Source organism: Charadrius vociferus, unplaced genomic scaffold (assembly GCF_000708025.1).
Source record: "Charadrius vociferus isolate BGI_N301 unplaced genomic scaffold, ASM70802v2 scaffold195, whole genome shotgun sequence".
Taxonomy (NCBI): domain Eukaryota; kingdom Metazoa; phylum Chordata; class Aves; order Charadriiformes; family Charadriidae; genus Charadrius; species Charadrius vociferus.
In genome coordinates this window covers 3,368,767-3,392,483 of record NW_009648539.1, presented here as the reverse complement: position 1 = coordinate 3,392,483, position 23,717 = coordinate 3,368,767, and the positions used below count along the sequence as shown (strand labels likewise).

At 38.3% G+C, this 23,717-nt stretch overlaps 1 protein-coding gene across 1 annotated transcript in view; it reads left to right on the top strand.

The window, feature by feature from the left end:
* Positions 1–1,000: 1,000 nt before the first annotated feature.
* The window catches only part of TEX10 (testis expressed 10), a 54,233-nt gene continuing 31,516 nt past the window's right edge, over positions 1,001–23,717 (top strand). Inside the window, 9 exon segments of the mRNA XM_009885884.1 lie at positions 1,001–1,187; positions 1,990–2,696; positions 8,548–8,791; positions 10,881–10,993; positions 12,509–12,747; positions 15,728–15,863; positions 20,626–20,801; positions 21,415–21,475; positions 21,477–21,590. Coding sequence (XP_009884186.1) covers positions 1,008–1,187; positions 1,990–2,696; positions 8,548–8,791; positions 10,881–10,993; positions 12,509–12,747; positions 15,728–15,863; positions 20,626–20,801; positions 21,415–21,475; positions 21,477–21,590 — 1,970 coding nt within the window. The 5' untranslated portion in view covers positions 1,001–1,007.

The window sequence follows — 23,717 nt, the reverse complement described above, 5'->3', positions numbered from 1 at the left end:
TTCTTCCAGTTCTCTCTCATGTCCCACTGGGGGCGAATGAGCGAGTGGCTGTGTGGTGCTTAGTTCCCGGCTGTGGTTAAACCTTGACAGTCCAGGGTTTTTTTGAGCTAAAGACAGTTTAATAGAATACTAATGGAAAAGAAAATAATAATTGTAAAAGAATATACAAAGTAAGTGATGCAATACAGTTGCTCACCACCAGATGATCGATTGCCCAGCCGGTTCTGAGCAGCAATTGCAGATTCCTGCCCCTGGCCAGCCCTCATTTATATACTGAGTGTGAAGTTTATGGTATGGTATGGAATGTTCCTTTGGCCACCTTGTCCTGTCTATGTTCCCGCTCAGCTTCTATAGGAAGCTGAAAAAGTCCTTGACTTAATATAAGTATTACTTAGCAGCAACTAAAACGATATGCGTTATCAACATTATTCTCATACTAAATCCAAAGCACAGCAGCTACTAGGAAGAAAATAACTATCCTAGCTGAAACCAGGACGGTATGCACCCCTGGGGCAGTCGATTCCAAGTGTGCTGGATGCCCCTCCAAGTGACAGTAAACTGTAGCCTCTACCCCAGCCAAAATCATCATAGTAAACAATGTACAAATTAAATGAAACAGTTCACTGAGCTCCTTTGGCTTGTCAAGAGTCAACTATGTAAGAAGTTGTTTTATTGGCAGGAACCTTTTAAAACAAAACAAACCCAACAACTTAGTCTAATAAAGCAGTGGAAGATGCAGCTACTTAAGTGATCTTTTTCAGTAGTTTTCAGAGCAAAGACAACCAAAGGACCAGCAGAATGTTTTCTGGACACTAGAACAACAGCTGAACTGGATCAGTCTGCATGTCTGTTTAGCGTAGCATCTTGTCTTAGGAGTGGGCACTTGGAAAAAGCATAAAAACAGTAGCCTTCATTAGGAAGTTGCTGCTCTTTGGTGGAAAAAAATATTTGTTTGTAGTATATTTAATAAAAATAAAATTCTGAATATCTTTTTGCAGAGAATCAGAATGACTAAAAAAAGGAAACACCAAGAAGATTTCCAGAAAGTGAAATTAAAAGTTGGGAAAAAAAAGCCTAAACTAGAGAATGCAACTGATACTACCTTCAAAACAAAGGCCATACAAATTCCTGAGCAGCTTAAAGAAGATGGAGTGCTTCCTACACAAAATAGAAAACTTAACATAAAGGTATACTGTGACGTTACATTCTGAAATGACAGAAAATTGCTTGTCATGCATCTAGGTTTACTATGATTACCAGAGTTTAGGAAAAGAGATTTATTTGAAAAAGAAAAAAAAACAACTTAAAAAACCCCAGCAGAGTATTCGAATACAGCCTCTTTGACCTTGACAATAAGCTGACCCATGAATTTAATGACTCAAATTGCTGGACCAGCATATAACTGAAGGGAAAGGTTTTCAGCAGTGCAAAACTTAAAGTTGCACACTGATTTAATTATCTAGTATTAACATTCAGTTTTTGAAAGTCTTGGGTCATAACTAGTCAAAAGTAGACTTCCCGAGGTGATGTTTTTAAAAAATCTTGTATTTCTTTGGGTGGTGGTTCTGCTTTCCTTCCTTTGCATCATCTTTTATCTCTTGCAGCTCTCTGCTTAAACTGGAGAGAGCTGTTGAGACTGAAATTTCATAGTTCTACTGAGAATAAGTGTGAGAGGACTTATTTTTGGTCATCCCTCTGTTAAGTCAATAGGGTTGTGCATAAACTTACAAATGAGGAGCATCTAATTACCCGAAGATGTGTCATGATGTCTTTTTTTTTTTTTTCTGTCATGGAATTTTGATGATTTGTTCATTGTTGTGCTTTAAACTAATATTTGTTCTGAACATAGGCTGTTATGAACAGCAGTGCATCATAAGAATAGATGCTGTATTTTTGAGTGTTTAAGAAAAACACGCTGGAAATAAGTGAGGAAGTTTAAAGATCTTAAAGAAATAATGATGGCAAGTATGTATGTTTCTTTCCTTGTAGGATCTGCTTTCACAGATGCATCACTATAGTCCTGGGGTTAAGCATAATGCACTTCTTGGGCTCAAAGATCTTCTGTCTCAGTATCCATTTGTAATTGATGCGCACCTTTCAAATATAATAAGTGAGGTGGCAGCTGTGTTTACAGACAAAGATTCTGGTGTCAGAGGAGCAGCTGTTCACCTGCTGCAATTCTTGGCTTCAAAAATAAGAGCGGAACAGATTGCTCCATTTTTCCCTTTGGTAAGTGCCCATCTCTCCAGTGCCATGACTCATATCAGTGAGGGGATTCAGGAAGATTCATTGAAAGTCTTGGACGTTTTATTGGAAGCGTACCCAGCTCTTCTCACAGACCGCAGCATTATATTGTTGAAGAATTTTGTAGAGCTGATTTCTCACCAGCAACTGTCAAAAAGACTGAAAAGCAGAGAGAAACTTTCCTGGATGCTCTCTGTTAACCCAAATCGCAGAGTAACTTCTCAGCAGTGGAGGTTGAATGTACTTACCAGGCTCAAGAAGTTTCTCCAAGCAGTGGTAGATGGATCCAGTGAAATAGAGGATGAAGGGCTTCAAGAACAAAAGGATAGCCCTCATTCTGTGAGGAACCCAATATGTATAAGTTGGAAGGTCCATGCAAATAATCAGCAGCATATACAGCTGTTTGAAAATGGTGGCTTACGACCAAAGATCAACTCATCATTTAGACTGAGGTGAGAAAACGTTAACTAAGTTGGGAATTAATGTCAACTGTATGGTCACAGTGTTTAAACTGTGGTTTGTTGCTGTTGAAGACAACAATTAAATTTTTATTGTGGGATTGTCCCTTAACAATATTTTAGGGCATTTAGTGTAATGTGCAGTCTTACTGTGGTGGCTTAAAAATATGGAAATACTCGTCAGATAATTGTGCTATGTGTATATCTTGAAACTTCCTGTTATCAAATAAAAGCTCTATTTTATGCTATTCATACTAATTCTGGAAGACCAGCTCTAGCATATTTTTTTTTAATGAGAACTGATGGCTACAGGTTGTTGCAGGTTATCAAATAGACCTGGGGCCAAACAGGCAAATTTCTTTACATTGAAAGTAAGCTGTTTCTTATACTGTGATAATGAATTTTACTGAAAGTTCGTGCTTTTACCTTCAAAAGTCTATCATAAGTTTATGAGTCTATTTTCTTTGAACATAGCTCCTTTTACAAAGGGCAGCGTGATAAGATGTGTCTGGCTGTCTGAAGTTCTGCTGAGTTTCGAATTCTAGGTATTTTCAATCAATTCACTGGTTTGTATCATCACTGTGGATAAAAAGCATCTCGTCTGAGACATGGTGATGAATGTGGAAGCGAGTGTAGTGTGCTTAGTCACAGAAAGGTTTGTGTGGTTTTTTAGTAGTACTCTAAATAGATGTGAGTTGAGGTTAAGGGAGAAATAACTAACCATCATTTCTTTTCCTCCTTTCTGATTCACCCACTCAAACTAGAGGGGAATCTCCCACCCCACTTTATGGTACCTTTTAAACATTGGCATCCTCATGGATATGCATTACTATAGATGTTACATACTTGCTGATAGGAGACCTGGAATGATGATTTGAAAAATGGAAACTGTGTAGCCATTATGCAGCACTTCTAATCCATAGATATCAAGGTGGTTTGAAGAGAAACCCCAATCCTTGTTTTACTGCTGGGGGAGACTGAATAAAGGATATAAAGCAGTTATACCAAATTCATCTAGGAGGTCAGTGGCAGAAAAGGGTCTAAATGCAACCGCTTAATCCATTGCCATGTCTGTCTCATATCTGTGAAAGAACAAAGTGCAGAAGAGGTGTTCCCTATTGGCCTGAATTAGCAGGTGTTTTTTACCTCTGTGGTGGAGACACACAAATGACCATTCTATTCCTGTTCTCCTAGGCTTCCTCTTGGTAGGTAGTGTATTACTTGTAGGTATAGGAAATTTACATTAAGCTAAGTAAAATCTGCAGCTTATTCTCATAAAAGTGGTTGTTAACATAGTGTATGAGTTCAGTCATGACCAACAATGTCTGCTGCAGCTAAAACTTTAGTTGGGAATTAGACCAGTGAAGCCCCCTTGAGGCAGGAGGAAGGATTCAGTGCTGAGCACACAACAGGCCTATGGACTTCATCTCTGCAGTCAGGAACATCCAGTTGTGGACGACCACATATCAGAGGATTCTTGTATTGTGCCCTGAATAATATGCAGTGTGTGATATACCATGCCCTGTAATAGCTGAAGATGCGTTGTGTCCAAGGTCTAGGAAAATAAACTTTACATCTGGTGTCACCTGAATTGGATTCCATTTTTCTGAGGAGCTAGATTTTGGTGAAACATCGTGATCCACTTGTGGTTATAAATACTTTCAAAAAGGCGTTTGCAAGCATGAGGAGGAGTCAGAAGAATAGAAGGAAACACTGCTAGAATCCAAGGCGAGATTGGCAAAGCAAGCTGATGGCAGCAGGACAGAAGAATCGAAAGAGAAGGGGCATCTGAAGAAGGTACTAAAATGTTCTCATTTTTATTGGATTTGTGCATATTTTTGATATATTAATTTTGCACAAAGGGCCAGTACAGCTTGTTTTAGTGGGTATCCGCAAAACTCTAAAAGTGGAAGTTACTGTGGTGGCTTTTGTATTTGCCACTAAAATCTTTTTCTAGTAATCTGAAGATGTTTAATTCTGTCTCTTCCAATCCCAACTGTGGCCTTTTACAGGCATTCACAGGCCTCTGCTGTGGCCATAACTGCAAGGACAAATTACTTCTAATAGGTGGTGCAAAACATGTGTAATGCTCTTGAGTACTTCCAAAATCTCAAACTGTGTGTGTGTGTGTGTGTTTAAAGAAATCAGTGCACAAATAGTCAAGTCCTGACCGTAGATAGAGTTGACCAAACCATAAGTAACTAATTGTGATGTGTATGTATTGATGGCCTCATCACTAATACTGCAAGTAAGTTTCAGCTTTGTTATTTAAAAAGTAGACTTCCGAGCACCTCTAATAGTATGCTAAATTTTTAAAGTTCCTGTATCTTTTTAATCTTGCAAGTTCATCAGGTAGGGATGGCACCTCATTGATAACCTAATGATTACAGCAAGGGATTTGCAGAATCAGTTTGCAGTATTAATGTTTAGTAAAAAGTGTAGATTCTGAGCTTGGAATGCCGGATGGTTCAACAGTGCAGATCTTAAGACTTTATTGTTGTGCGTTAGGTCTTCCTACTGTGCGTGAATTAAAGATTACAGTGAATTAGGAGATTATTAGAATATATCCTCTGCTTTATGTGCTGACTGTGCTGCTTTTTGCATCAAACTCATTTCAGGTACGGAAAAATGGAAAGCCTTCACAGCTTAAATGTGGTGACACCAAGGTGTGTGATCGGTTTTTGAACTGGAAGTGGTGCTGAAGAGAAATGGTAGAGCTTCTGTTTCTGCCGAGAAAGGACAAAATGAAGCTGCAGAGGAAAGCAAAGAAGACTTGAGAGACCAAAATGGAAGACAAAGCATAGTGAATAAATATGTATATTGAGTGACCTGTGCATAAGATAGACATGGAAAATACAATTCATTTGCTCTGCTGAGTTTCTTTGCTGCAATTGGCAGTGAACACAAAAAAGGAGGACAGTAACCTGGCTTAGACTTTAAGCCATAAAAACTTCCAATGACTTTTCTTTTTTTAAGCATCAGAAAGTTGTTTCCTTATTTTCTGTTTCTTTTACACTTCCTTGACTTCCCTTTGCTGAATTTCTGTTGTCTGCTTACTGTCAAATGGCAGATACGTTACACAGTTTTCTTTTGTTTGTTCCTGCTTTATAAAAATATTGGCATTTTAAAGAAAAATTACAGTTTAAGGGGTACACAAATATCTTGCAGCTCCTCTCAATAGTATTTTATACCGATATGAAGCTAATATGCTTTGTAGTGTTTCTGAGAGCCGCCTTACCATTAAAGAATAGTGATAACAGATATGTGACAAAAAGATGAACACTTTAATTAACATCAGCCCCCTCTACAGTGAAGCTGTATTGCTAAGGGTATCACACTAATCAAATGCGTACTGGACAGATTACAATAATACTTTGTCATCATCTGTTACTGGCAATTGGATTTTATTAACCCTTTCTGTAGTTAACCTTGAATATTTGGAGGCGTCTTATCTTGAGAGGTGGGGGCTTCTTTTGCAGAGGTACATGAGAGCTCTGCTAAGTATGCTTGCACAAATGCTTTCAGCAGCTGGGTGGAGTATCCCTTTTGGCATGGATTCTTTCTTCTTTTTCCATCCCTTGTTTCAGAAAAGTACTGAAATAGTTGGGGGGGTTGCGTTATACTTTTGTAGGAATCTTCAGGTGCGTGTTGCCAGCTTCTTAGGTTTCATTTGCTGTTTGTTTAATGGGGAGATTTTTTTGTGTCCCAGAAATACATTGCTCAAATTCCAGAGCTCTGCTGTAATATCAGGTGTTATTTTCAGAGAAACAATTAAAGACTACTACTTCAGAACTCTTTCAGCCAATTACTGACGTTTCAGAATCTCAGCTGAATGCATAGTTGTGTCATGGCATAGCATTCATAGGACAACCTAGCTTTTTTAGTGAGGTTATGGTCTTGGTATCAGCCAGCTTGTGCAGTGAAGCTGTAGAATGCATTGTGGTTGTAACTGGAAGATGGGATTTGTCTACTGTGTCTTTAGATGACTGAGAGTTAAATGTCTGAGTTAGAACCATTTGCCCTAAACTTGCTTTATAGTCTGAAAGAAACTGGTGTCTTTACTGCAGTGTCTGTGGCATAGAAGGGGGACACAGGGCAACAAAAGAGAGACAAATAAATTAAATTGACTGCATACGTTGATGCCGCAGTTAATACTAAGCTTTATAAAATTCTAAGATGTCTGATAGTTGTAGTAGGTACTAAAGATAAAAGTAACACTCTTTTCTGATGACCAGTTCTGTTTCCTCTTGTCCATTTTATTTTGTGCTGGAGATATAAATTCTGTCTCCCATCTTGCCTTCGTTGAAAAAGAGCCTGCATTTGTCTCACATTTTCTTTTTATTCCTTTGCAGATGTTTTCTGCCTGCTCCTTTTACAGTTTGTTAATACCTGGGTTTGTTTTGGTTTACTAATTTTCTTGAGATACCAATTTCAACCAGAGAGAAATGACAGAGTAGAATTTTCTATTATGTGCATATTGTACGCGATTGCAACAGCATGAGAAGAAGTGTAGCTTCATAGAAAGATATAACTAAATGGATAATTTGGAAATGACAGTCTGACCAGGAAAAACTGTTTTACCTCTTTAATTGAACACAGAGTTAAAATATTTCTAAACAGAACTTCCCTGCCTATCTGTGGAAAGAAAGCAAATACTTTTTCAGATCATATTTTGGGTGTATGTGTGAAGAAAAATCACTTAAAGAACATCACTGAAATAGAAAGGAGTTTAACAGGAGGTTCAACGTACAATTTCATGTATATTAGGAAGTTAGAATTATGATGGGAATTCCCTGCTGTGAGTTGGAAAACAAACATGGAAAACTGTCGGAAATCATCAGTCGAAATTTTTGTTGCCTTTATTATTTTTTTCAGGGCTCTTGTTATTTGGAAACCCTTTGAGAAGCTTCTGTATTACTTAAAATTAGCAGTAGTTATTCAGGGGTTTCTTTCTTTAAAGAACCTTCTTTTTAAGATGGATACAAATTGCCTGAGTTCATCCAGGATCGGGATTTGGTCATTTGTACTGATAATCCCTTTTGAAATACAAAGTGTGTTATAAGGCGGGGGGGGAAACAAAAAGTCCTTGGGTTTTTTGCTTTATGGGAGATGTTATTTAAATTTAAACTGTGTCTTCTTTTTTTTCCTTTTTTTTTTTTAATTTTTGGTTATCTTCATTCTCAGATAATTTTAATAATTTTCTACCCAGTTGCTCTCCAGAGCAATATAGTTAAACATCAGGTGGGAATCAAAATTATGATTTTGCAGAATGATTTTTTTTCCCCTATTAATATGAACAACCATTATGTTATTATAGCTGGAGATGGTTACTAACTGTAATAAACCTCATGCATTTGACAATACTTCGTAGTCAGTTTCATTATTTTGCTTCAAGAAGCTTAAAACTTAAAGCTTTTTTATTTTGTTGTGCTGAGTACAGTGAATTCTTATCTGTTGGTTGAAGGTGATATGATAATACAAATCATATTTCTCCACTTTATAGACTTGACATATAACAATGGGGAAGGAAATACTGAAATCTTAAGAAGTTGTTACAGAAGCACACAAACTTGCAGGGAGACTCGGGAGCAGGTTTGCTGTAGATGGTTTGAACTCCCTTTTGTCCTTACTGAATATCTAGCAAGAAAGCAAGCAAACATTTAACGTATTAAAGTGATTTTTCCTGTTCAGAAAGCAGGAAAGTGGTATTTCTCTAATCTGTTTTTAAAGGTATGATCTTTATCTTTTTTCTTTTTTTTTTTTTTTCTTTTTTTTTTTTTTTCTTTTTTTTTTTTTTTCTTTTTTTTTTTTTTTCTTTTTTTTTTTTTTTGCTTTTGTTGTTTAGGTCTCTGGCAAGTGTAATGGACAGTGCAGAAAAAGGCCTGTCCTCGGCTGAAAACTTAAAAGGTTTTATTGAGATAATAATTCCATTACTGATTGAGTGCTGGATTGAAGCATCTCCTGCACAATCAGCTCCCATTCTTGGAAACCTTTTGGAATCAGAATCTCAGCAGCTTATGCAGCAAGTGCTTAGTATAATACATTTATTGTGGAAACTCACAAAGCGACATGATGAAACATACAAAATGGTAAGGGAGAAGTGATCTGTGGCATAATAATGACAGTTCATTTTGTTTTGATCGGAAACTAGTGATTTGGTGATTGGAAGTAGTGGAAATATTTTATTAAGAGAGAAAAAGCCTCGGTTTTAAGTAGAATTTGAGTTTGGATTTTGTCAAGTCTCTTACTCTAGAAAAGAATCTGTTGAACTGAGCCATGAGTTCACCGGTAGTCTACAGGAATCCTTGACAGTCTGCAGCACAACAGCTTTTGAAACTGAAAGTGGTTTTGGAGAAGAGCGTTTTGGCTCCTGGATAACCTCTAGAATATAAATTTGGGCAAAGGGTAGAATGGAGTTGTTTGTTCCTTGTTTTTGTGTGTTGAAAAACTTTGTAGGGGGGTGTGTGTGGAAATGAACAAACTCTAAACCCTTGGGAAGGTCAGGATAACGGTGGTGTGAGATCCTGTAATTGCTCGGTGCAACCTACATTGTTGTGTCACGATTGGTAGCATCGCAAGACATTATGGCATGCTTGGTGGTGGTATCACAAGACATTGAATCAAAACCTCAATAAGACTTTTAGAAAATATCCTTGAAGTTTTTTTGCCCTAATTATTTTGTCTGTCTTTTACTTTGGTGAGGGTATTGCTGTTTTTTGTAACTTATGCTGCTCTTCCAAAGATTTTGCAAACTGGAAAAAGAACACTCTTCTCTTTCCATTTTGGCTATTGAGAGTAGTTGGAAGGAATGTCTTGACAGTTGTTTGTTTTACCTGCGTGTAGGACTGTAGGTCCATTTGCTGAACAAAAATCTACATGTAGAATAATTACTGGAAATCATTTGTGGATTCATTCCATTAGACCAGTCACCTGACATACGCAACCTGAGAGATGGATTCAGTGTGTCTGAACAAAACATGCTGTTCTCCTTTCGAGTCTTGTAGAAGGCCTCTTGGAAGCAGGCAGAAAGTAGGCTGTTGGCCAAGTAAACGCCTGTGGCAGCCTGCTGCCCCTAGCCTTTCTCTGTAGGGTACTGCAGAGCTGCTGCCCTTAGCCATAGGGAGCCTGCATTTCAGTCGCATGAAAGGAGTGCTCCTCTGTCAAGATGTGAGCCGTTTCAGGCGCACGCAGTTGCATTATGACCTTGGGATGTTTTGGAAAAAACAAATAATCTGATGTCCATACAACTTGTCTTTTTTTGAGCATATTGTGTTTTAGATACGATCAACTGTTTCTCTTATTTTTCCTTTATAGTCACCTTTATATATAAAATACATTCAAATGGCTCAGTTTGAAAATGTAAGCTTTGCTTATTTAATAGCCCTTGGACTTATGGGCTAAAGTGGTTGTTGGAGACGCTTTGGAAAACCACTATGAATATGCCTAGTGGAAACTGAGTAATCTTTGAATAGTTTAATGGTTATTCTCTGTTCTTAATACTTGAATATCAGAAACATTATTTTGCCTGACCAATTTGATAGCAGTGCAAGCTTTTTATGTGATGAGTTCTGCTGGCCAGTTTGTGGAATGGTGGCTGTGAGTCTCTGTTAACCCACAAAGTAAAATTATTTTTAAATTCTGAAAAAAATCTGTTTTGTGTAAGGATAGCCTTTTTACCGGAAAATGGTTTGTGTCAGTGGGCTTTGTACTATGAGTACATTAATGATGGGGCAAAATGAAGGCAGTATCAGAATATGTCTTAATGGAAAACTCAGGACAGTCACTGCAAGTAAATCAGAGTTCACTCTGATTTTAAGTACCCTGATAAATTGATATAAAAGCACTTTCAATTCACATCTGTAACTCACTTGGCTTAATACTATATTGCATATACCCACATTAATATGCGCTAAGAAAATATACTGGTTCAGTTTGGATTAAATGGTGTCACTCAACCTTGACTTATAATTTTACTCCCTTGTTTTGTGGACCTTCAGGTTCGTGCACAGGATTTCACGGTGTAAATACACAGTGAAAGTAAATACATATGAAAACTTGCAAACAGAAGCTAAAGTTCCTGTTTTTCATTGATTCCAGTGATGGATTTTGGAAGATGATTGCATTGATGTCTTTCAATTCCTACCATGTTTTCTGTCTATCATCTGCTTTCCTTAACAGGAACTATGGCTTCGAATGAATTACCTTGTTGATTTCAAGCACTACTTCATGCGTCATTTTCCTTATTCTTTACAAGAAACAGTAAAGCAGAAAAAGAAAGATTCGTACAAAGGGTAAGAATAAAATCAATGTCGTGTTACAGCTTTTTCATAAGATAAGCAAGACAATGTGAGTCATATGGCTTATCCAGTATTAAGTTTTTAATGTTGGAAAAGAAACCTTTTTATTGCATATTCCTTGAAGATCTGTAGAGAAGTTTTTATAGGAAGGTAGCATTGCTTTGAATTGAGAATTTTTGGCTGTTCTTTGTAAAAATATTGTATAGGAAGTCATCTAAATAGCCTCCCGTAGAAATTAAAATATTGTCTTAGAGAAATGAAAATATTTTGTTGAATCCTTGATTGGGAATTTGCGTATTGCTAAATGGTGACTTGTGTTAGTCTGACTAGTTTCATATTTCTGCATCTTTTCTTTAGTTGGCTGCTGAGTTACATCAAAACATAGTTAAAACATATTTTTCATCCACATCTACTCTTCTATAGTTGTATTACAGGGCTGAATAAATACAGCTAGGAGGGGAGATGGGGCACATTGTGCCTGTGCTGTATCGCAAAGCAGCACTGGAGCAGGAGGTCTCAAACACATTTTGAGGCTTTCTTCTTTCTCCAATTTGCAAAATGTTGCAGAAATTTACCACAGTACTACTGATAGCGCTTAGCGTCTACATATTCTGACATGAAAAAGTTATTAGCATTTATGCCATGTATAAGTGATGTACAAAGGCTGAGATTTATTTGCTCATGTTGTAATGGTTGGCTCTGAACTGAAGTATGACTGCGCTTACGTTAGCACAGGTGAAAGTGCTTTTTGTTATTGGGTTTTCACAGCTCTACTTTGTGTTCTGAATGTAGGCATTCATATTGTGCAGCTTTCTGTAGATAAGTGCTGTGGCTTTGTTGTTTTTTGGTTGGGTTTTTTTTTTTTTTTTATACTGTGAGTGACTAATCAAGTAGAGAAGTTCTGGCATCGTGTGTTAAGCCACAATACCCTTGTTTCCTTTCTTGATACCCCTTAATTTTGTCTTTCACACCTCTGTAAGGCAACAGGGTGGTCCTACAGAATATTGTGATGGTGAAAAATGTGATTCTGATTCCACGTGAGTTTGGAAAAAAGTAGATAAATGGATTTCTCTATGCTGTTTATGGTGCTTTTTGTCATTGTGTGATAATGACAAAACCCATGTTATTCCTCACAGAAGAAATACAGAAGAGAGTGAAACTGAGGATTAATTTTTTTTAGCCCACCTTTACTGATTTCAGTCGCCTAAAAGTGCTGCTACACCAGAGTAAAAATGTCAAACAGGAGAAACCAGCCATAGAGATGTGATTTAGAGCTTTGGTTGTTGCTGCAGCTATAAAGATAAGAAATAGACATTTTGGTGGCAGAAGAAAAATTTTCAAGTACCCAAATGTCAAATATGAAGACTTTTAAAATGGGTATTGGCTTTAAAACTTCAAAACTTTTTTTTTTTTTCTACATAGTATAATTTCTACCAAAGTAACATGTATTAAAAGGCACGAAATATTTTTTTTTTAAATTTCTTTTCTTTTTTCCACCCTCCCCCTCAGCAACAAGTATTGTATGACATCCTCAAACAGCGTAGACCATCTTTTACTGAACTTAACCTTGTGTGACATAATGGTTTCACTAGCAAGCACTGCAACGCTTCAGATGGATTCTGGTTGGCTGGATATGATAAGGAAATTTGTGACAGATACTCTTCAGGACGGCAGCAAGCTGAATAGCAAGCAGGTGAACAGATTGCTTGGTGTGACTTGGAGACTAATGCAAATACAGCAGAACAAAGGTAAGATATGAGTAGTTTCTGTAAAGCAAAATTTTGCACTGACAAAGAGCTTGAGTTATTTCAGCGTTTTCAGGTCACTTCGTCTTATATCCTCAGTTGTTACATCATAATATATTTTGTCTGTAGAGGTAAATTGAATTTCATGGTCATATCCCTGTGTATGGCATTGGAAACTGCTTGATTTTTAGGAATGCTGTTATAGTCATACTGTTGATATGCAAAGTATTAATATATTTGTGTATCCATTTTCTGTTTTTTAAGATATTTTTATAAACGGGAAGGTTTTTTCTTCATTGAAAAAAATAATTACCAGGGTGTAGAGGTGTGTGATATATTAATATGCCAATCCTTATTTAAAATTATTAACATAGCTGGTAGACTCCCTTGAGTACTGTCAGATGACCATTCTAGTTCTGTGACGACATGAAATGCCAATATAGTTCTGATAGAAGGTATTCTACAGCTGTTTCCAAGATGTTTGGTTTGAATCCTTTTCCAGGAGAAAACATATTTCCAGTTGTGACTTGCAGGAACAGTACAGTATTTTAGTTTGGTTTGTTTTTTTTTCTTTTCAAGTGCTACTTGGTTGTGTTTCAGATGAGATCTTGTTTGACATGTCTATTAAGGGATTGATGTAGGACTTTTCTCAAAAACTTTCAGTAAGTCTAAAAGTGACAGGGGTCTATTATGTCTTAGCAGTCTGGTAGAAATGAATTCCACAGCCACGCACCCAAGTAGAGTTTGTAGAAAATGCTTCGCCCTTAGCAGCAGGTTTCGTTGTTAGTGTTGTAAATGGGAAAGAAGTCAAATAGCCCTTATCTATTTTGGCAGTGAGTTGTATCTCCTTCCAAATCCATTTTAATTAGGAATCTGTCTATTTCTATGTTCCTGATGACAAAGATAATAAGTAATCATTCCTATCTGCACTCCAAATACAGCTTCCTGTTGAAGGCAAATAATAGTCCATAGTCAGAGATGTGCCTGTCTCACCAGCTGAGCTAAAGCAGAAGAGTTGCTACTCAGGAAAGTAGTTTCCAAACTATTATTAGACTCAGAATCAGGTACTTCATGCTTTTCCTTGTAATGAAACATTGATACATTTTTTTTTTTTTTCCTTTGTCTACCAAACTCTTACCAGATAGTGGATAATGGCTGGTGTTTCTGTCACCAAAGTGGCCATTTTAGTGCAATAATTTTCCTCAGGAATGCAGAAAATAAATAAGCTTTAAAAAATTACATGACAGTCCAGAAGATTAATATGTATGGATCTTGTCTGCTGATCCTGTATTTTCAGGAATTCAGCTGTTCAGGAATTTCACTGCAAATAGGATTTTTTTTTTTGGCCTTATGAATCTATATCTGCGGGGACAATTTATCTCATCCCTTCGATATAATTCCTGTGCAGTACTAAAAGCCTGACTAGATGTCAGATTAAAATTCATTTACTAGCTGTAGAGGAAATACAGCCACGACAAACTGGAGAAATGGGTTGATCGTTCAACAAGGGGAAGTGCAAGGTCTTGCATCAGGGGAGGAAAAAACGCATACACCTGTACATGCTGGGGTCTGACCAGCTGGAAAGCAGCTTGACAGAAAAGGACCAGGGGGTCCTGGTGGATACCAAGTTGAATATGAGCCTGCAGTGGGCCCTCGCGGCAAAGAATGCCAGCGGTGTCCTGGGCTGCATTGGGAGGACTGTTGACTAGCAGGTTGAGGGAGGTGGTCCTTCCCCTCTACTCAGCACTAGTGAGGCCACACCTGGAGTTCTTTGTCCAGTTTTGGGCTCCCCAATACCAGGGAGACACGGGCATACTGGAGAGAGTTCAGCGCAGGGCTGTGAGGATGATGAATGCACTGGAGCATCTCTCCTACAAGGAAAGGCTGAGAGCCGGAACTGTTTGTCCTGGAGAAGACAAGGCTCAAGGGGCATCTCATCAATGTATGTAAATACCGGAAGGGAGACTGCAAAGAAGATGGAGCCAGACTTTTTTCAGTGGTGTCCATTGACAAGACAAGAGGCAATGGGCACAACCTGAAACACAGGAGGTGCTGCCTGAACATTAAGGAACACCTTTTTTCACTGTTGGAGTGACCAAGCACTGGCACAGGTTTCCCAGAGAGGTTGTGGAGTCTCCATCCTTGGAGATATTCAGAAGCTGTCTGGACATGGTTGTGGACACCCACATCTAGCTGATCCTGCTTCAGCAGGGGTGTTGCACCAGGTGACATCCAGAGGTCCCTTCCCACCTCAGCCACTATGTGATTCTGTGGAAGAAGAAAAGCTTTCTTCCTTGATATTTTTTTTTTTTTGGATGGTGCTCTTGGAATTCTGAACTTTATTGTGTCAGGTGATACCGCCAAAAATAGTACATAACAAAAATACAACACTTAATTTTGTTAAAACCTATCTGACATTGAGATTAAGGGCCTGGAAGGGTATGTCGTCTTTTGAAGGCAATGCAAAAGAAAAAAATGAGCCATTACAATCAAAATTTTTTTAGAACACAATGGAAATCAAGAGGGGAAATTTAGATAGAAGAAAAAACAAAAAAGAGCTAATGAATGAGAAATTAAATAAGACCATAGTCGGCCTCCTGTGCGTTATGCCACAAAAGGATGGTGGTGTCTTTGCAGTTGCGTTTTTCAGGGTTGCCTAATTTGAGTGGAAAGCAGGACTTTATTGGTACTCAGTTACGTTGCCACCTGTTCACTGTCTTGTCTTCATGAAGGTCTGAAGTTTTCACTTACGTGTGATCTCTATTCGTTGATATGGCTCTTTCACAAGCTGCACAAGAAGGTGATATTTCAATGATTTAGAAGTCTATCTAGTAGTTGTTTTAAAACATTTTGGTAAGTCCCTGTGGAGTTAAATGTAGATAGTTGCATATACAGATTATAACTATTCTGTGTGTGTGTGTCTATGTATAAAATGAGAATATTAAGAAGCACTACTTCAGGTTTTTATATATCTTCTTTCTAGTGGCAACAGAACCCTTGATAAAAGCAGTATATACATTATACCAGCAAAGGAACCTCCTCTTTCCTGTTCGCACATTGCTTTTGAAATTTTTTAGCAGAGTTTACCAAAAAGAAGATTTGAGGACTCAAAGAATCAGGTAAAAACCATTTATGTATTCTTTCTCATTTCAACATAGTATATTTATTTCAAAAGGTAGAATACTTAGTTTCTATATGGTTATGGAACTTCATTTGGAATCTGTTTTAGTGCTGTGTTACTGAAATTTGAAAGTTTAGGTTTTCTGTGAGTTGAGATTGACTTAATTTCTTTAAGAAAAGTATTCTTCTATTGTATTGGGTGCGAGGCTAGGTTTAAGAAAATGTTCTAGTCCTTTTGGGTTCCCAGTTTCGTGCATATGTTAGATATCTGATTTTCTTCAAGTAAGACGAGATTATTCTCTATATTGCTATTATTACACTTTTTCATCATAAGATTTGTGCGAATTGTCTCCAAGTTTTAACTTTTCCAGAAGGTATTTTTCAGCCAAGTCATCTGGTTCCAGCTACGTAAAAACCTCAAACATAGATCAGGCTGCATTAATCCTGCCTCCTTTGAGAACTGCCAAGGGACATAAGATCATACCCACGATACCTGTTTCTGCTACTAGGTAAAAATCCAACCAGGGCCCCCAGAAGTACTGGTATCCACTAGCAGAGTCAGGCTTTGGGAAAATTGGTCTCTTTTGCAACTCCTTTGCTTTGTTAAATCTTACGTTGTTGTAATGCCTAAGTACATGTTATTAGATCTACCGCCAGAAATACCTAACGTTACCTTATCAACATTGTAAGAAGTACAGGGAATTTGAAAGACAGGCAGGAAAAAAAGCTTGGGAATATTCCATTTTCCTCCTCTTCTCACCCAGAGTGAAAAAGAAATCTTTCTCCTACTGACAAATTTACCTGGGGTTACATAACTATTGTTTTCTGTACTTACATGGAAGTCTTGAGCATCTCCTCCAGTTCTATATGATCATCTATCTATCTAGAAAGCTTTAACTTTCTATCTTTAGACATAACAAATAAAAGTTTTCTTGCTGTTCCTCTTAGTCTTCTACATGGAATAGTGACATTTTTAGTAACAGAAGAATGAAATCTCAAAAATTCTTTGCAAAAAGGATAATTGCACTTACAGCTGACAAGACATTTTAAGACGACGTGATGTTTGTGTACTGTACTGATCCATTTCTTTCCTTTAGAAACAAGTGGGTTTTCTCATTTCTTCAAGATGTAGACTGCGCAGTAGATTCTAGATGACATTCATGTTATTCCATTCAGTTTGACATCATAGCTCTTTCAGCCCTCCTATGACTGCTCTCCTCATTTATTATTTTTTTTATTTTTTCTCCGAAGCTTGTCAAGAGCAGTCTAAGAGGAGCAGAACTCGCATTGGAACATTTTCCAAGGACATTTAAGTGAAGCTGTTTATTTTTTAGGTGTATCTGATTCAAAGGCTAGGTAGGAGCTTTTGGCCTGTTGTTGCCCTGTGAAAGAAAACTTGTTTGATTTATTACGAGGTTCAGAATTAATATTTTGGTCTTGATCTTAGTTATCTTCACCCCTAATTGCTACACACATATGCATAGTCACTGTGTGTATATATGCATATACAGTTTGCGTGTGTATACATACGCATATATACACTGGTAGAGACTTAAAAGGCTATTTAGCCTCACAACCTGCCTTTAACACTGACCTATGTGAGATGCTATAGGAAGAAGGCAAGAATTATTTTTCTACAGTACTCTAAGCTTCGTACTATTTGAAGCTTGTGCTTTTGTGTGTTTAGTATCTCTCAGTGGATGTCTTTTCCATGACCTTTTCTGGTCATTCCTTGGACTGGTCCAAATCAAGAGGAACTGCAGCATCTTCTGGCAAGGAGTGGCAAAGCTCAGCTGTCTGAAGACCAAGTTCCTTTTGTTTAGATCCTGGCTCCTTCTAGCTTCATTTGATACCAGTCCCTATGTCTTCTGTGGGAAGAGAAAGCAAACGTTTTATTCCCATCCACCATTCGCATGTCAAGTGATCTGGGACCTCTATTGAGCCTACCTCCAACTCACCCACTTCAGTTATCTCTTTTCCAGGCTTGTCCTACTGTTGAACACAAAATTCATCTCTCTATGCAAGGTCCTTCCCTCTTATGTCATGGATACTTAATTTCTTTTTAAAAGTTTTTGGTGAGGCATTTTGTCAGGTCTTTTGAAAATGAAATAATTTTATCATCGTTATGCTATCCTTGTTGACACCTTCAAAGACCTACTTTGAACTTCTTGATTTATACTTGGCAGCTTCTTTCATGTAGTCATTGCTTTGGTAGTAAGCTGATGAAATGCTTTTGGTTGATGAATGATATTTGATTTGATAAGCTAGGGTGTCATAAAAACTGTAGCCCATGAAAGATAGGATTGGTCTAGAAGACTGTTTCAGTTTGAGATAGAAAGGATAAATAAAAGAAAAGCTGAGCTGTAATGGAGGTTGTGCCTGTAATGGAGGTCGTGAAGTTTTAAAGCTCAGCACCAAAAATGTTTAAAGGAAAGAAAAAAAAAAAAACTAATCGGTGAAGTTTCCTGAAGTATGAACAGGCCAGTTGATTGGAATGGGGAAGGAGGTCTGGAGAATCAAGTCATAAATACAAACGAAAATTTATCTTAGGCTAGAGAAGAGCTTGTCCAAGTTAGTTTGTTTTTTTTTTTTATTTTCTGTTTCCTGACCATATTTTAGGGGGAGTTTATGGTTAACAGCACTTAAAGAAAATGAGGAAAAAATAATTGATAAGCAATCCTGTTTTTCTGACAAGCAGGTTAGAAATAGCAATTGCTAAATGTCAAGCTGAATTATTTTTTTCATAAGATGTGAAAATAGCAAAAGCTTCTTAACCATGATGCTATAGGATAAGGAAAGAAGTGGATCTGAAATTAGGATGAATTAAGGCTGTCCTTCAATATCTTGTCACATTTTTCCATAAGGATTGTTACAATTTGTGTCAAACGCAAGGGATGGTCAGAGTCCTCAGATATGGAAACAACAGTGCTGTAAACAAAATTGAGTTGAATGTTCTAAAATGAATGCAAAAGAGGAGGATTAGGTAAATTTTATTCTAGAGACTTGAGAGAACTGGTGTGTGAAAATGCAGATAGTAAGAACTTTGACTATTATCTTTAAAGGCAGGCAATGCAATCTGGATTTGGTGTAAAAGATGGCATCTCACTTAAAGAATAGAACTGTGTACAGTGGGTTACAGAACGTAGGTGAAAACAGTGGGAGTGGTAAAACTCCCAGAGAGTCTGCTTATACAGTTCCTCAGAGCTCTCTTGAAGCTAAACTTCACGTTGTCATTAATGACAGGCACACAAAGCAGGAGTGTGCCAATAGAAACTTTCTGGTTACATACAGTTTAGAAGCATTACCTGAACACAAGAAATGAGAAATAAACCAGAATTGGATTACCTGAAGGAATGGTAGAAGAGGGAAGAAGTGTATTTGTACAAAACAAAAATTCGTGCACTTAGCAACTAGCAGGATTTTTTTTTTTTTAATGTAAAATTCAACCAGGCAGTTGTAAACAATAATCCTGTGATTGATCTTTCTCCTGCTATACGTTCCCTGTGTACTAATGTTGTGGGGAAGAAAAGCAAGTGTAATTTTTAAAGATACTAAGCTCTAGCAGAAGATACATGGAAGTATTGTAATCTTTGAACAAGGTCATTTGATACCTCATTCAGTTGACTTTATTTGTAGTTACTTATGCCCAAGAAAGCCCAAACTGTAAGAGCTCCAGGGGCAACCTAAGCTATGGATTCCTTCCACTCATGTTTAAATTGGCCAAAACACCTCAGTTGTGCTTGCTTGAGGCTCTGGGTAGAGCCAACAGAAAGCTAGGCACTCCAGCAGAACAAGTAGGGTCCTACGTAAAAAGCCTCTTTAAATTTAGCAAGTGAGGAATTGGATCAGCTGAATGGAGTGAAATCCGTGGGCCAGATAGATCTGCAGGGATGTACCTGAGGGTGCTGAGGAAGTTCTCTCGTGAAAGTGAGGCTATTGTTTGTCATCTGTGAAAAAGCGTGGCGACTGATGGAGATTCTCTGACTGGGAAAAGACTGCTATTAACCCACCTTGAAGAGAGTCTGAGGAATTTTGGGCCAATGAGACTTGGCTCAGTCCCCGGAAAGATCATGCAGCCCTTTGCTTGGAATTAATATGTGAAAAATATAAAAAATATCAGGAACAAGCTAGCACGTATGTAAGAGCAAAGCATGCTTTACCAACATGATAGCCTTCCCTGACAAGTGATGAATGGCTGTGTGGACATGGAGAGAGTCTGACATGATACACTTTGTTAATAAGGTGGTTTGGTGCTGTGTTCCACCGCTTCTAGTTTTTCATGCGGCTTTAAGAGAGGTCTGAATTGACAAGCAAGATGTCAGCAAAGATTGAATTGAATTTGAAAGTCTTGTGTGAAGAGTAGCAGCTTGATTGGGGGGTTCAGTGCTATTGAGGGTGTAGCAGTCTCGTGGCTTTTTAGGCTGACCCATAACTCATTGGTAAAACTAAAGATAAATAAAAATGTTGCTTTGCTGGCATATGGTCAGTTCACACAAATACTTTCTGAAAGAGTTGAAAATATGCAGTGCAACACCTGTGGATCAAAGAAATACTTCTGATGTAACTGCAGCCGCTGAGAGCTTCTGGTGAAATATTCTCAGCAAATCACAGGATTGCAGTTTATTGTAATTTAATTGTACCTGACATTAAAGCAACTTAGTCAAGACTGGGAAGAGTAAGTTTGTAGCGTTTTAGTTGTTTTGATTTGTTTGTTTGTTGGCTTTTTTTCCTTCCCCCAACTAATTTTCCCTCTTTCTTTAGAAGTCGAAGTAAAGTGTTGTCTCGTTGGTTGGCTGGCTTACCTCAGCAGCTTGCTCTGCTTGGCTTGAGAAACCCCGAGCTTTCAAATCAGCTGATTGATATCATTCATTCTGCTGCTTCTCGTTCGAACAAGGAGTTATTACAAAGTTTACAAGCCACTGCTGCTCGAATATATGGTAAGATTTTTACACTACAGCATAATGAATTTTGTCCATCACTTGGCAGGGAAGTTGCAGTATGTGGAAAATAGTGGCGTTTCCTAGGTAAAGTCTGTGTGTGGGGTGTGGGGGCGGAGATTGGTTCAGTCCCATATAATAAAGATTAAAATGAACTATGTGTGTCATTTCCTAAAGGCTAGGAAAAAGATTAAAATCTTTAGTTCAAGTTAGCAGGACTTTAACCTGATAGACTAGAAGCTTCAGTTTTTGTGAAATCTGCTTCTGGTAGTATTGCTTCTCTGTGTTTTCTTGTGGTTTGGGGTTTTGAGGGGGGGTGGGGGTGGTTTTTTGTTTGTGGGGGTGTTTTCCTCTCTTTGGTGTTTGTTATATTGTCTTCCCTTCAGCAAGCGCTGTGGGCTCTTAACTAAATCAGAGTAGTTAGAAAAGAGCGGGGTCCCCGCAGGATCGTTGCAGCGTTTTGCATGAGGTGCTTATGCTGTGGAATCGTTGCCCAGCGCCACCAGCTTTTAGGGTGGGGTGGGGTGTATGTGTGTGGGGTTTGTTTGTTTGTTTGTTTTTGAACAACTAATGGCAATGTCAGCGTGTTGATTCCCTGTCCGTGTGCCGGCAGATCCGCTAGACGGAGCCCTGGTGCTGCTGCCGGCGGAGGCGCAGCGGCGGGCGGGGGCGGCCGGGGGGCCTGCCCTGCCTGCCCGCCAGCCTGCTCGCCTGCCTGAGCCGCTGCTGCATCATGGGCAGGATGTCCTCCGAGCTGGCCGCCACCCTCATCGGCATACTGCACATGAGGTACGGTGCTGAAACGGCTTCTTAGTTTGCTGTTCACTGGTTTTTGGTTTTGTTTTTTTTTTTCTTTTTTCTTTAAAAAAGAAAAAAAAAGCGAACGCTTATTCGTTAAGGGTGAACTCTTTTACTGGTTTGCACAAAAGAAATCAATATAGTGTGCAAGAATGGGCATCATGAAGAAAGTTAATGGTTCTGTCAAACTGTACTCCTAGCCTTTCATTTCAACTCTGCCTTTACACTGACTGATATCCCCTGCTTGATAACAAAATCATAGAATCATAGAACGGTTTAGGTTGGAAAGGACCTTGAAGATCATCGAGTTCCAACCCCCCTGCCATAGACAGGGACACCTCCCACTAGACCAGGTTGCCCAAGGCCACATCCAGCCTGGCCTTGAACACCTCCGGGGATGGGGCCTCAACAACCTCTCCGGGCAACCTGTTCCAGTGCCTTACCACCCTTAAAGTGAAAAACTTCTTCCTAATGTTTAATCTACATCTGCCCTCTTCCAGTTTAAAGCCATTCCCCCTCATCCTATCACTGCATGCCCTAGTAAAAAGTCCTTCCCCAGCTCTCCTGTAGGCAATAGAATCATAGAATAGAATCATAGAATGATAAATAGTTTGGGTTGGAAGGGACCTTTAAAGGTCATCTAGTCTAACGCCCCTGCAATAAACATGGACATCTTCAACTAGACTAGACTGCTACAGCGGCCCCTCCAACCTGACTGAATGGTTCCAGGGATGGGGCATCTACCACCTCTCTGGGCAACCTAATCGAGTGTTTCAACACCCTCATTGTAAAAGATTTCTTCCTTACATCTAGTCTAAATCTACCCTATTTTAGTTTAAAGCCATTACCCCTTGTCCTATGCACAGGCCTTGCTAAAACATTTGTCCCAACCTTTCCTGTGACCCTCTTTAAGTACAGAAAGGCCTTACAGTTACTGTAAGGCTAGGCAGTATTGAGCACCCTCTACCCAGAACATCGTCATTGGTGGTCTTTGTTCTGCCACTGATTGCAGCTTTTCCTAGTTGATACTTTGACCTGACACTGTTTGCAGTTAAAAATAACCAAGCAGTGTGTATTCTCATGTTCTGCTTTCTTTCAAATTTTTAAAACTCGCTTTTCCTATAATTACCACACTTGAATAGCCAAAGCATAGTTGCTAGGCAAGGGTCTTGTTGGAAATTATTCATGCTCGTGTTGGTTTTGTCCTGGCTTGAAAGAGGGTAAGTTTTCTTGTGAAGTCAAGGAGAGAGGCTGCTGTCCCACTGAAGTGAGTGGAAGGCATGCCAGGATTTCACAAGGGTGTTTTGCTTTGCTGCTTCTGGAAAAAAATGTACTTGCTTTTCTTCATTGCTCAATATTGTTGAACCTTGGATAAATAAGCATGAATTAAGCTTATATCAATTATGCTTGAAATGATTTTTTTCCTTAAGACTTTTGGGAACTTGGAACTTTTTTTTTCATTAAAATGTGACCCAACACAATGTACTGTCAAATACAGACCTGATAACATGTGAGTAAGGTGACTAACATATGAAGTGATGGTGATGAAACGTATAGTATCCTATATATAATGTATTACTACTATAAAAATGAAATTCTGTCTAGTTTTGGAAAGGTGGACCTCAAATTTCATTTAAAAAGAAAAGTTCTTTGCCATATACTAAAAATTCATTAGCAAACTGTAACCAAATCAAATGCAGTCATAAGCACTGAGGTGCTTATTTTGTTAGTAGATCTTATCAGGTTTTCCATGTGGGATATTTTTACAGTAATAGTATAACTGTTTTCTAAAGATTATCAGAAGGCTGCAGGTGGGCTGTGGGCATTTGATCCTTTTGGCAGAAGATGCAAGAGGCAGCTGGAGGGCTGAGTTCTTATCAAAAGTAGGTTACATCTTGACAACAGAGAAGACGAGCAACTTTTCATTTTTCAAACGTGCAAAGAAAGCCTTTGATTTTAATTTATAGCATTTGGAACATGTTTTAAACTTAAGCTGGATTCAAATATTGTGTGTTATCTCCCCAAGAAGTCAATCTGAAATAACTAGATGGAAAAAAAGTATTGACGTAGTTACACTAGTGCAGTTTCTTGTGTTGATAAGCCCTAACAGTCCTTTCT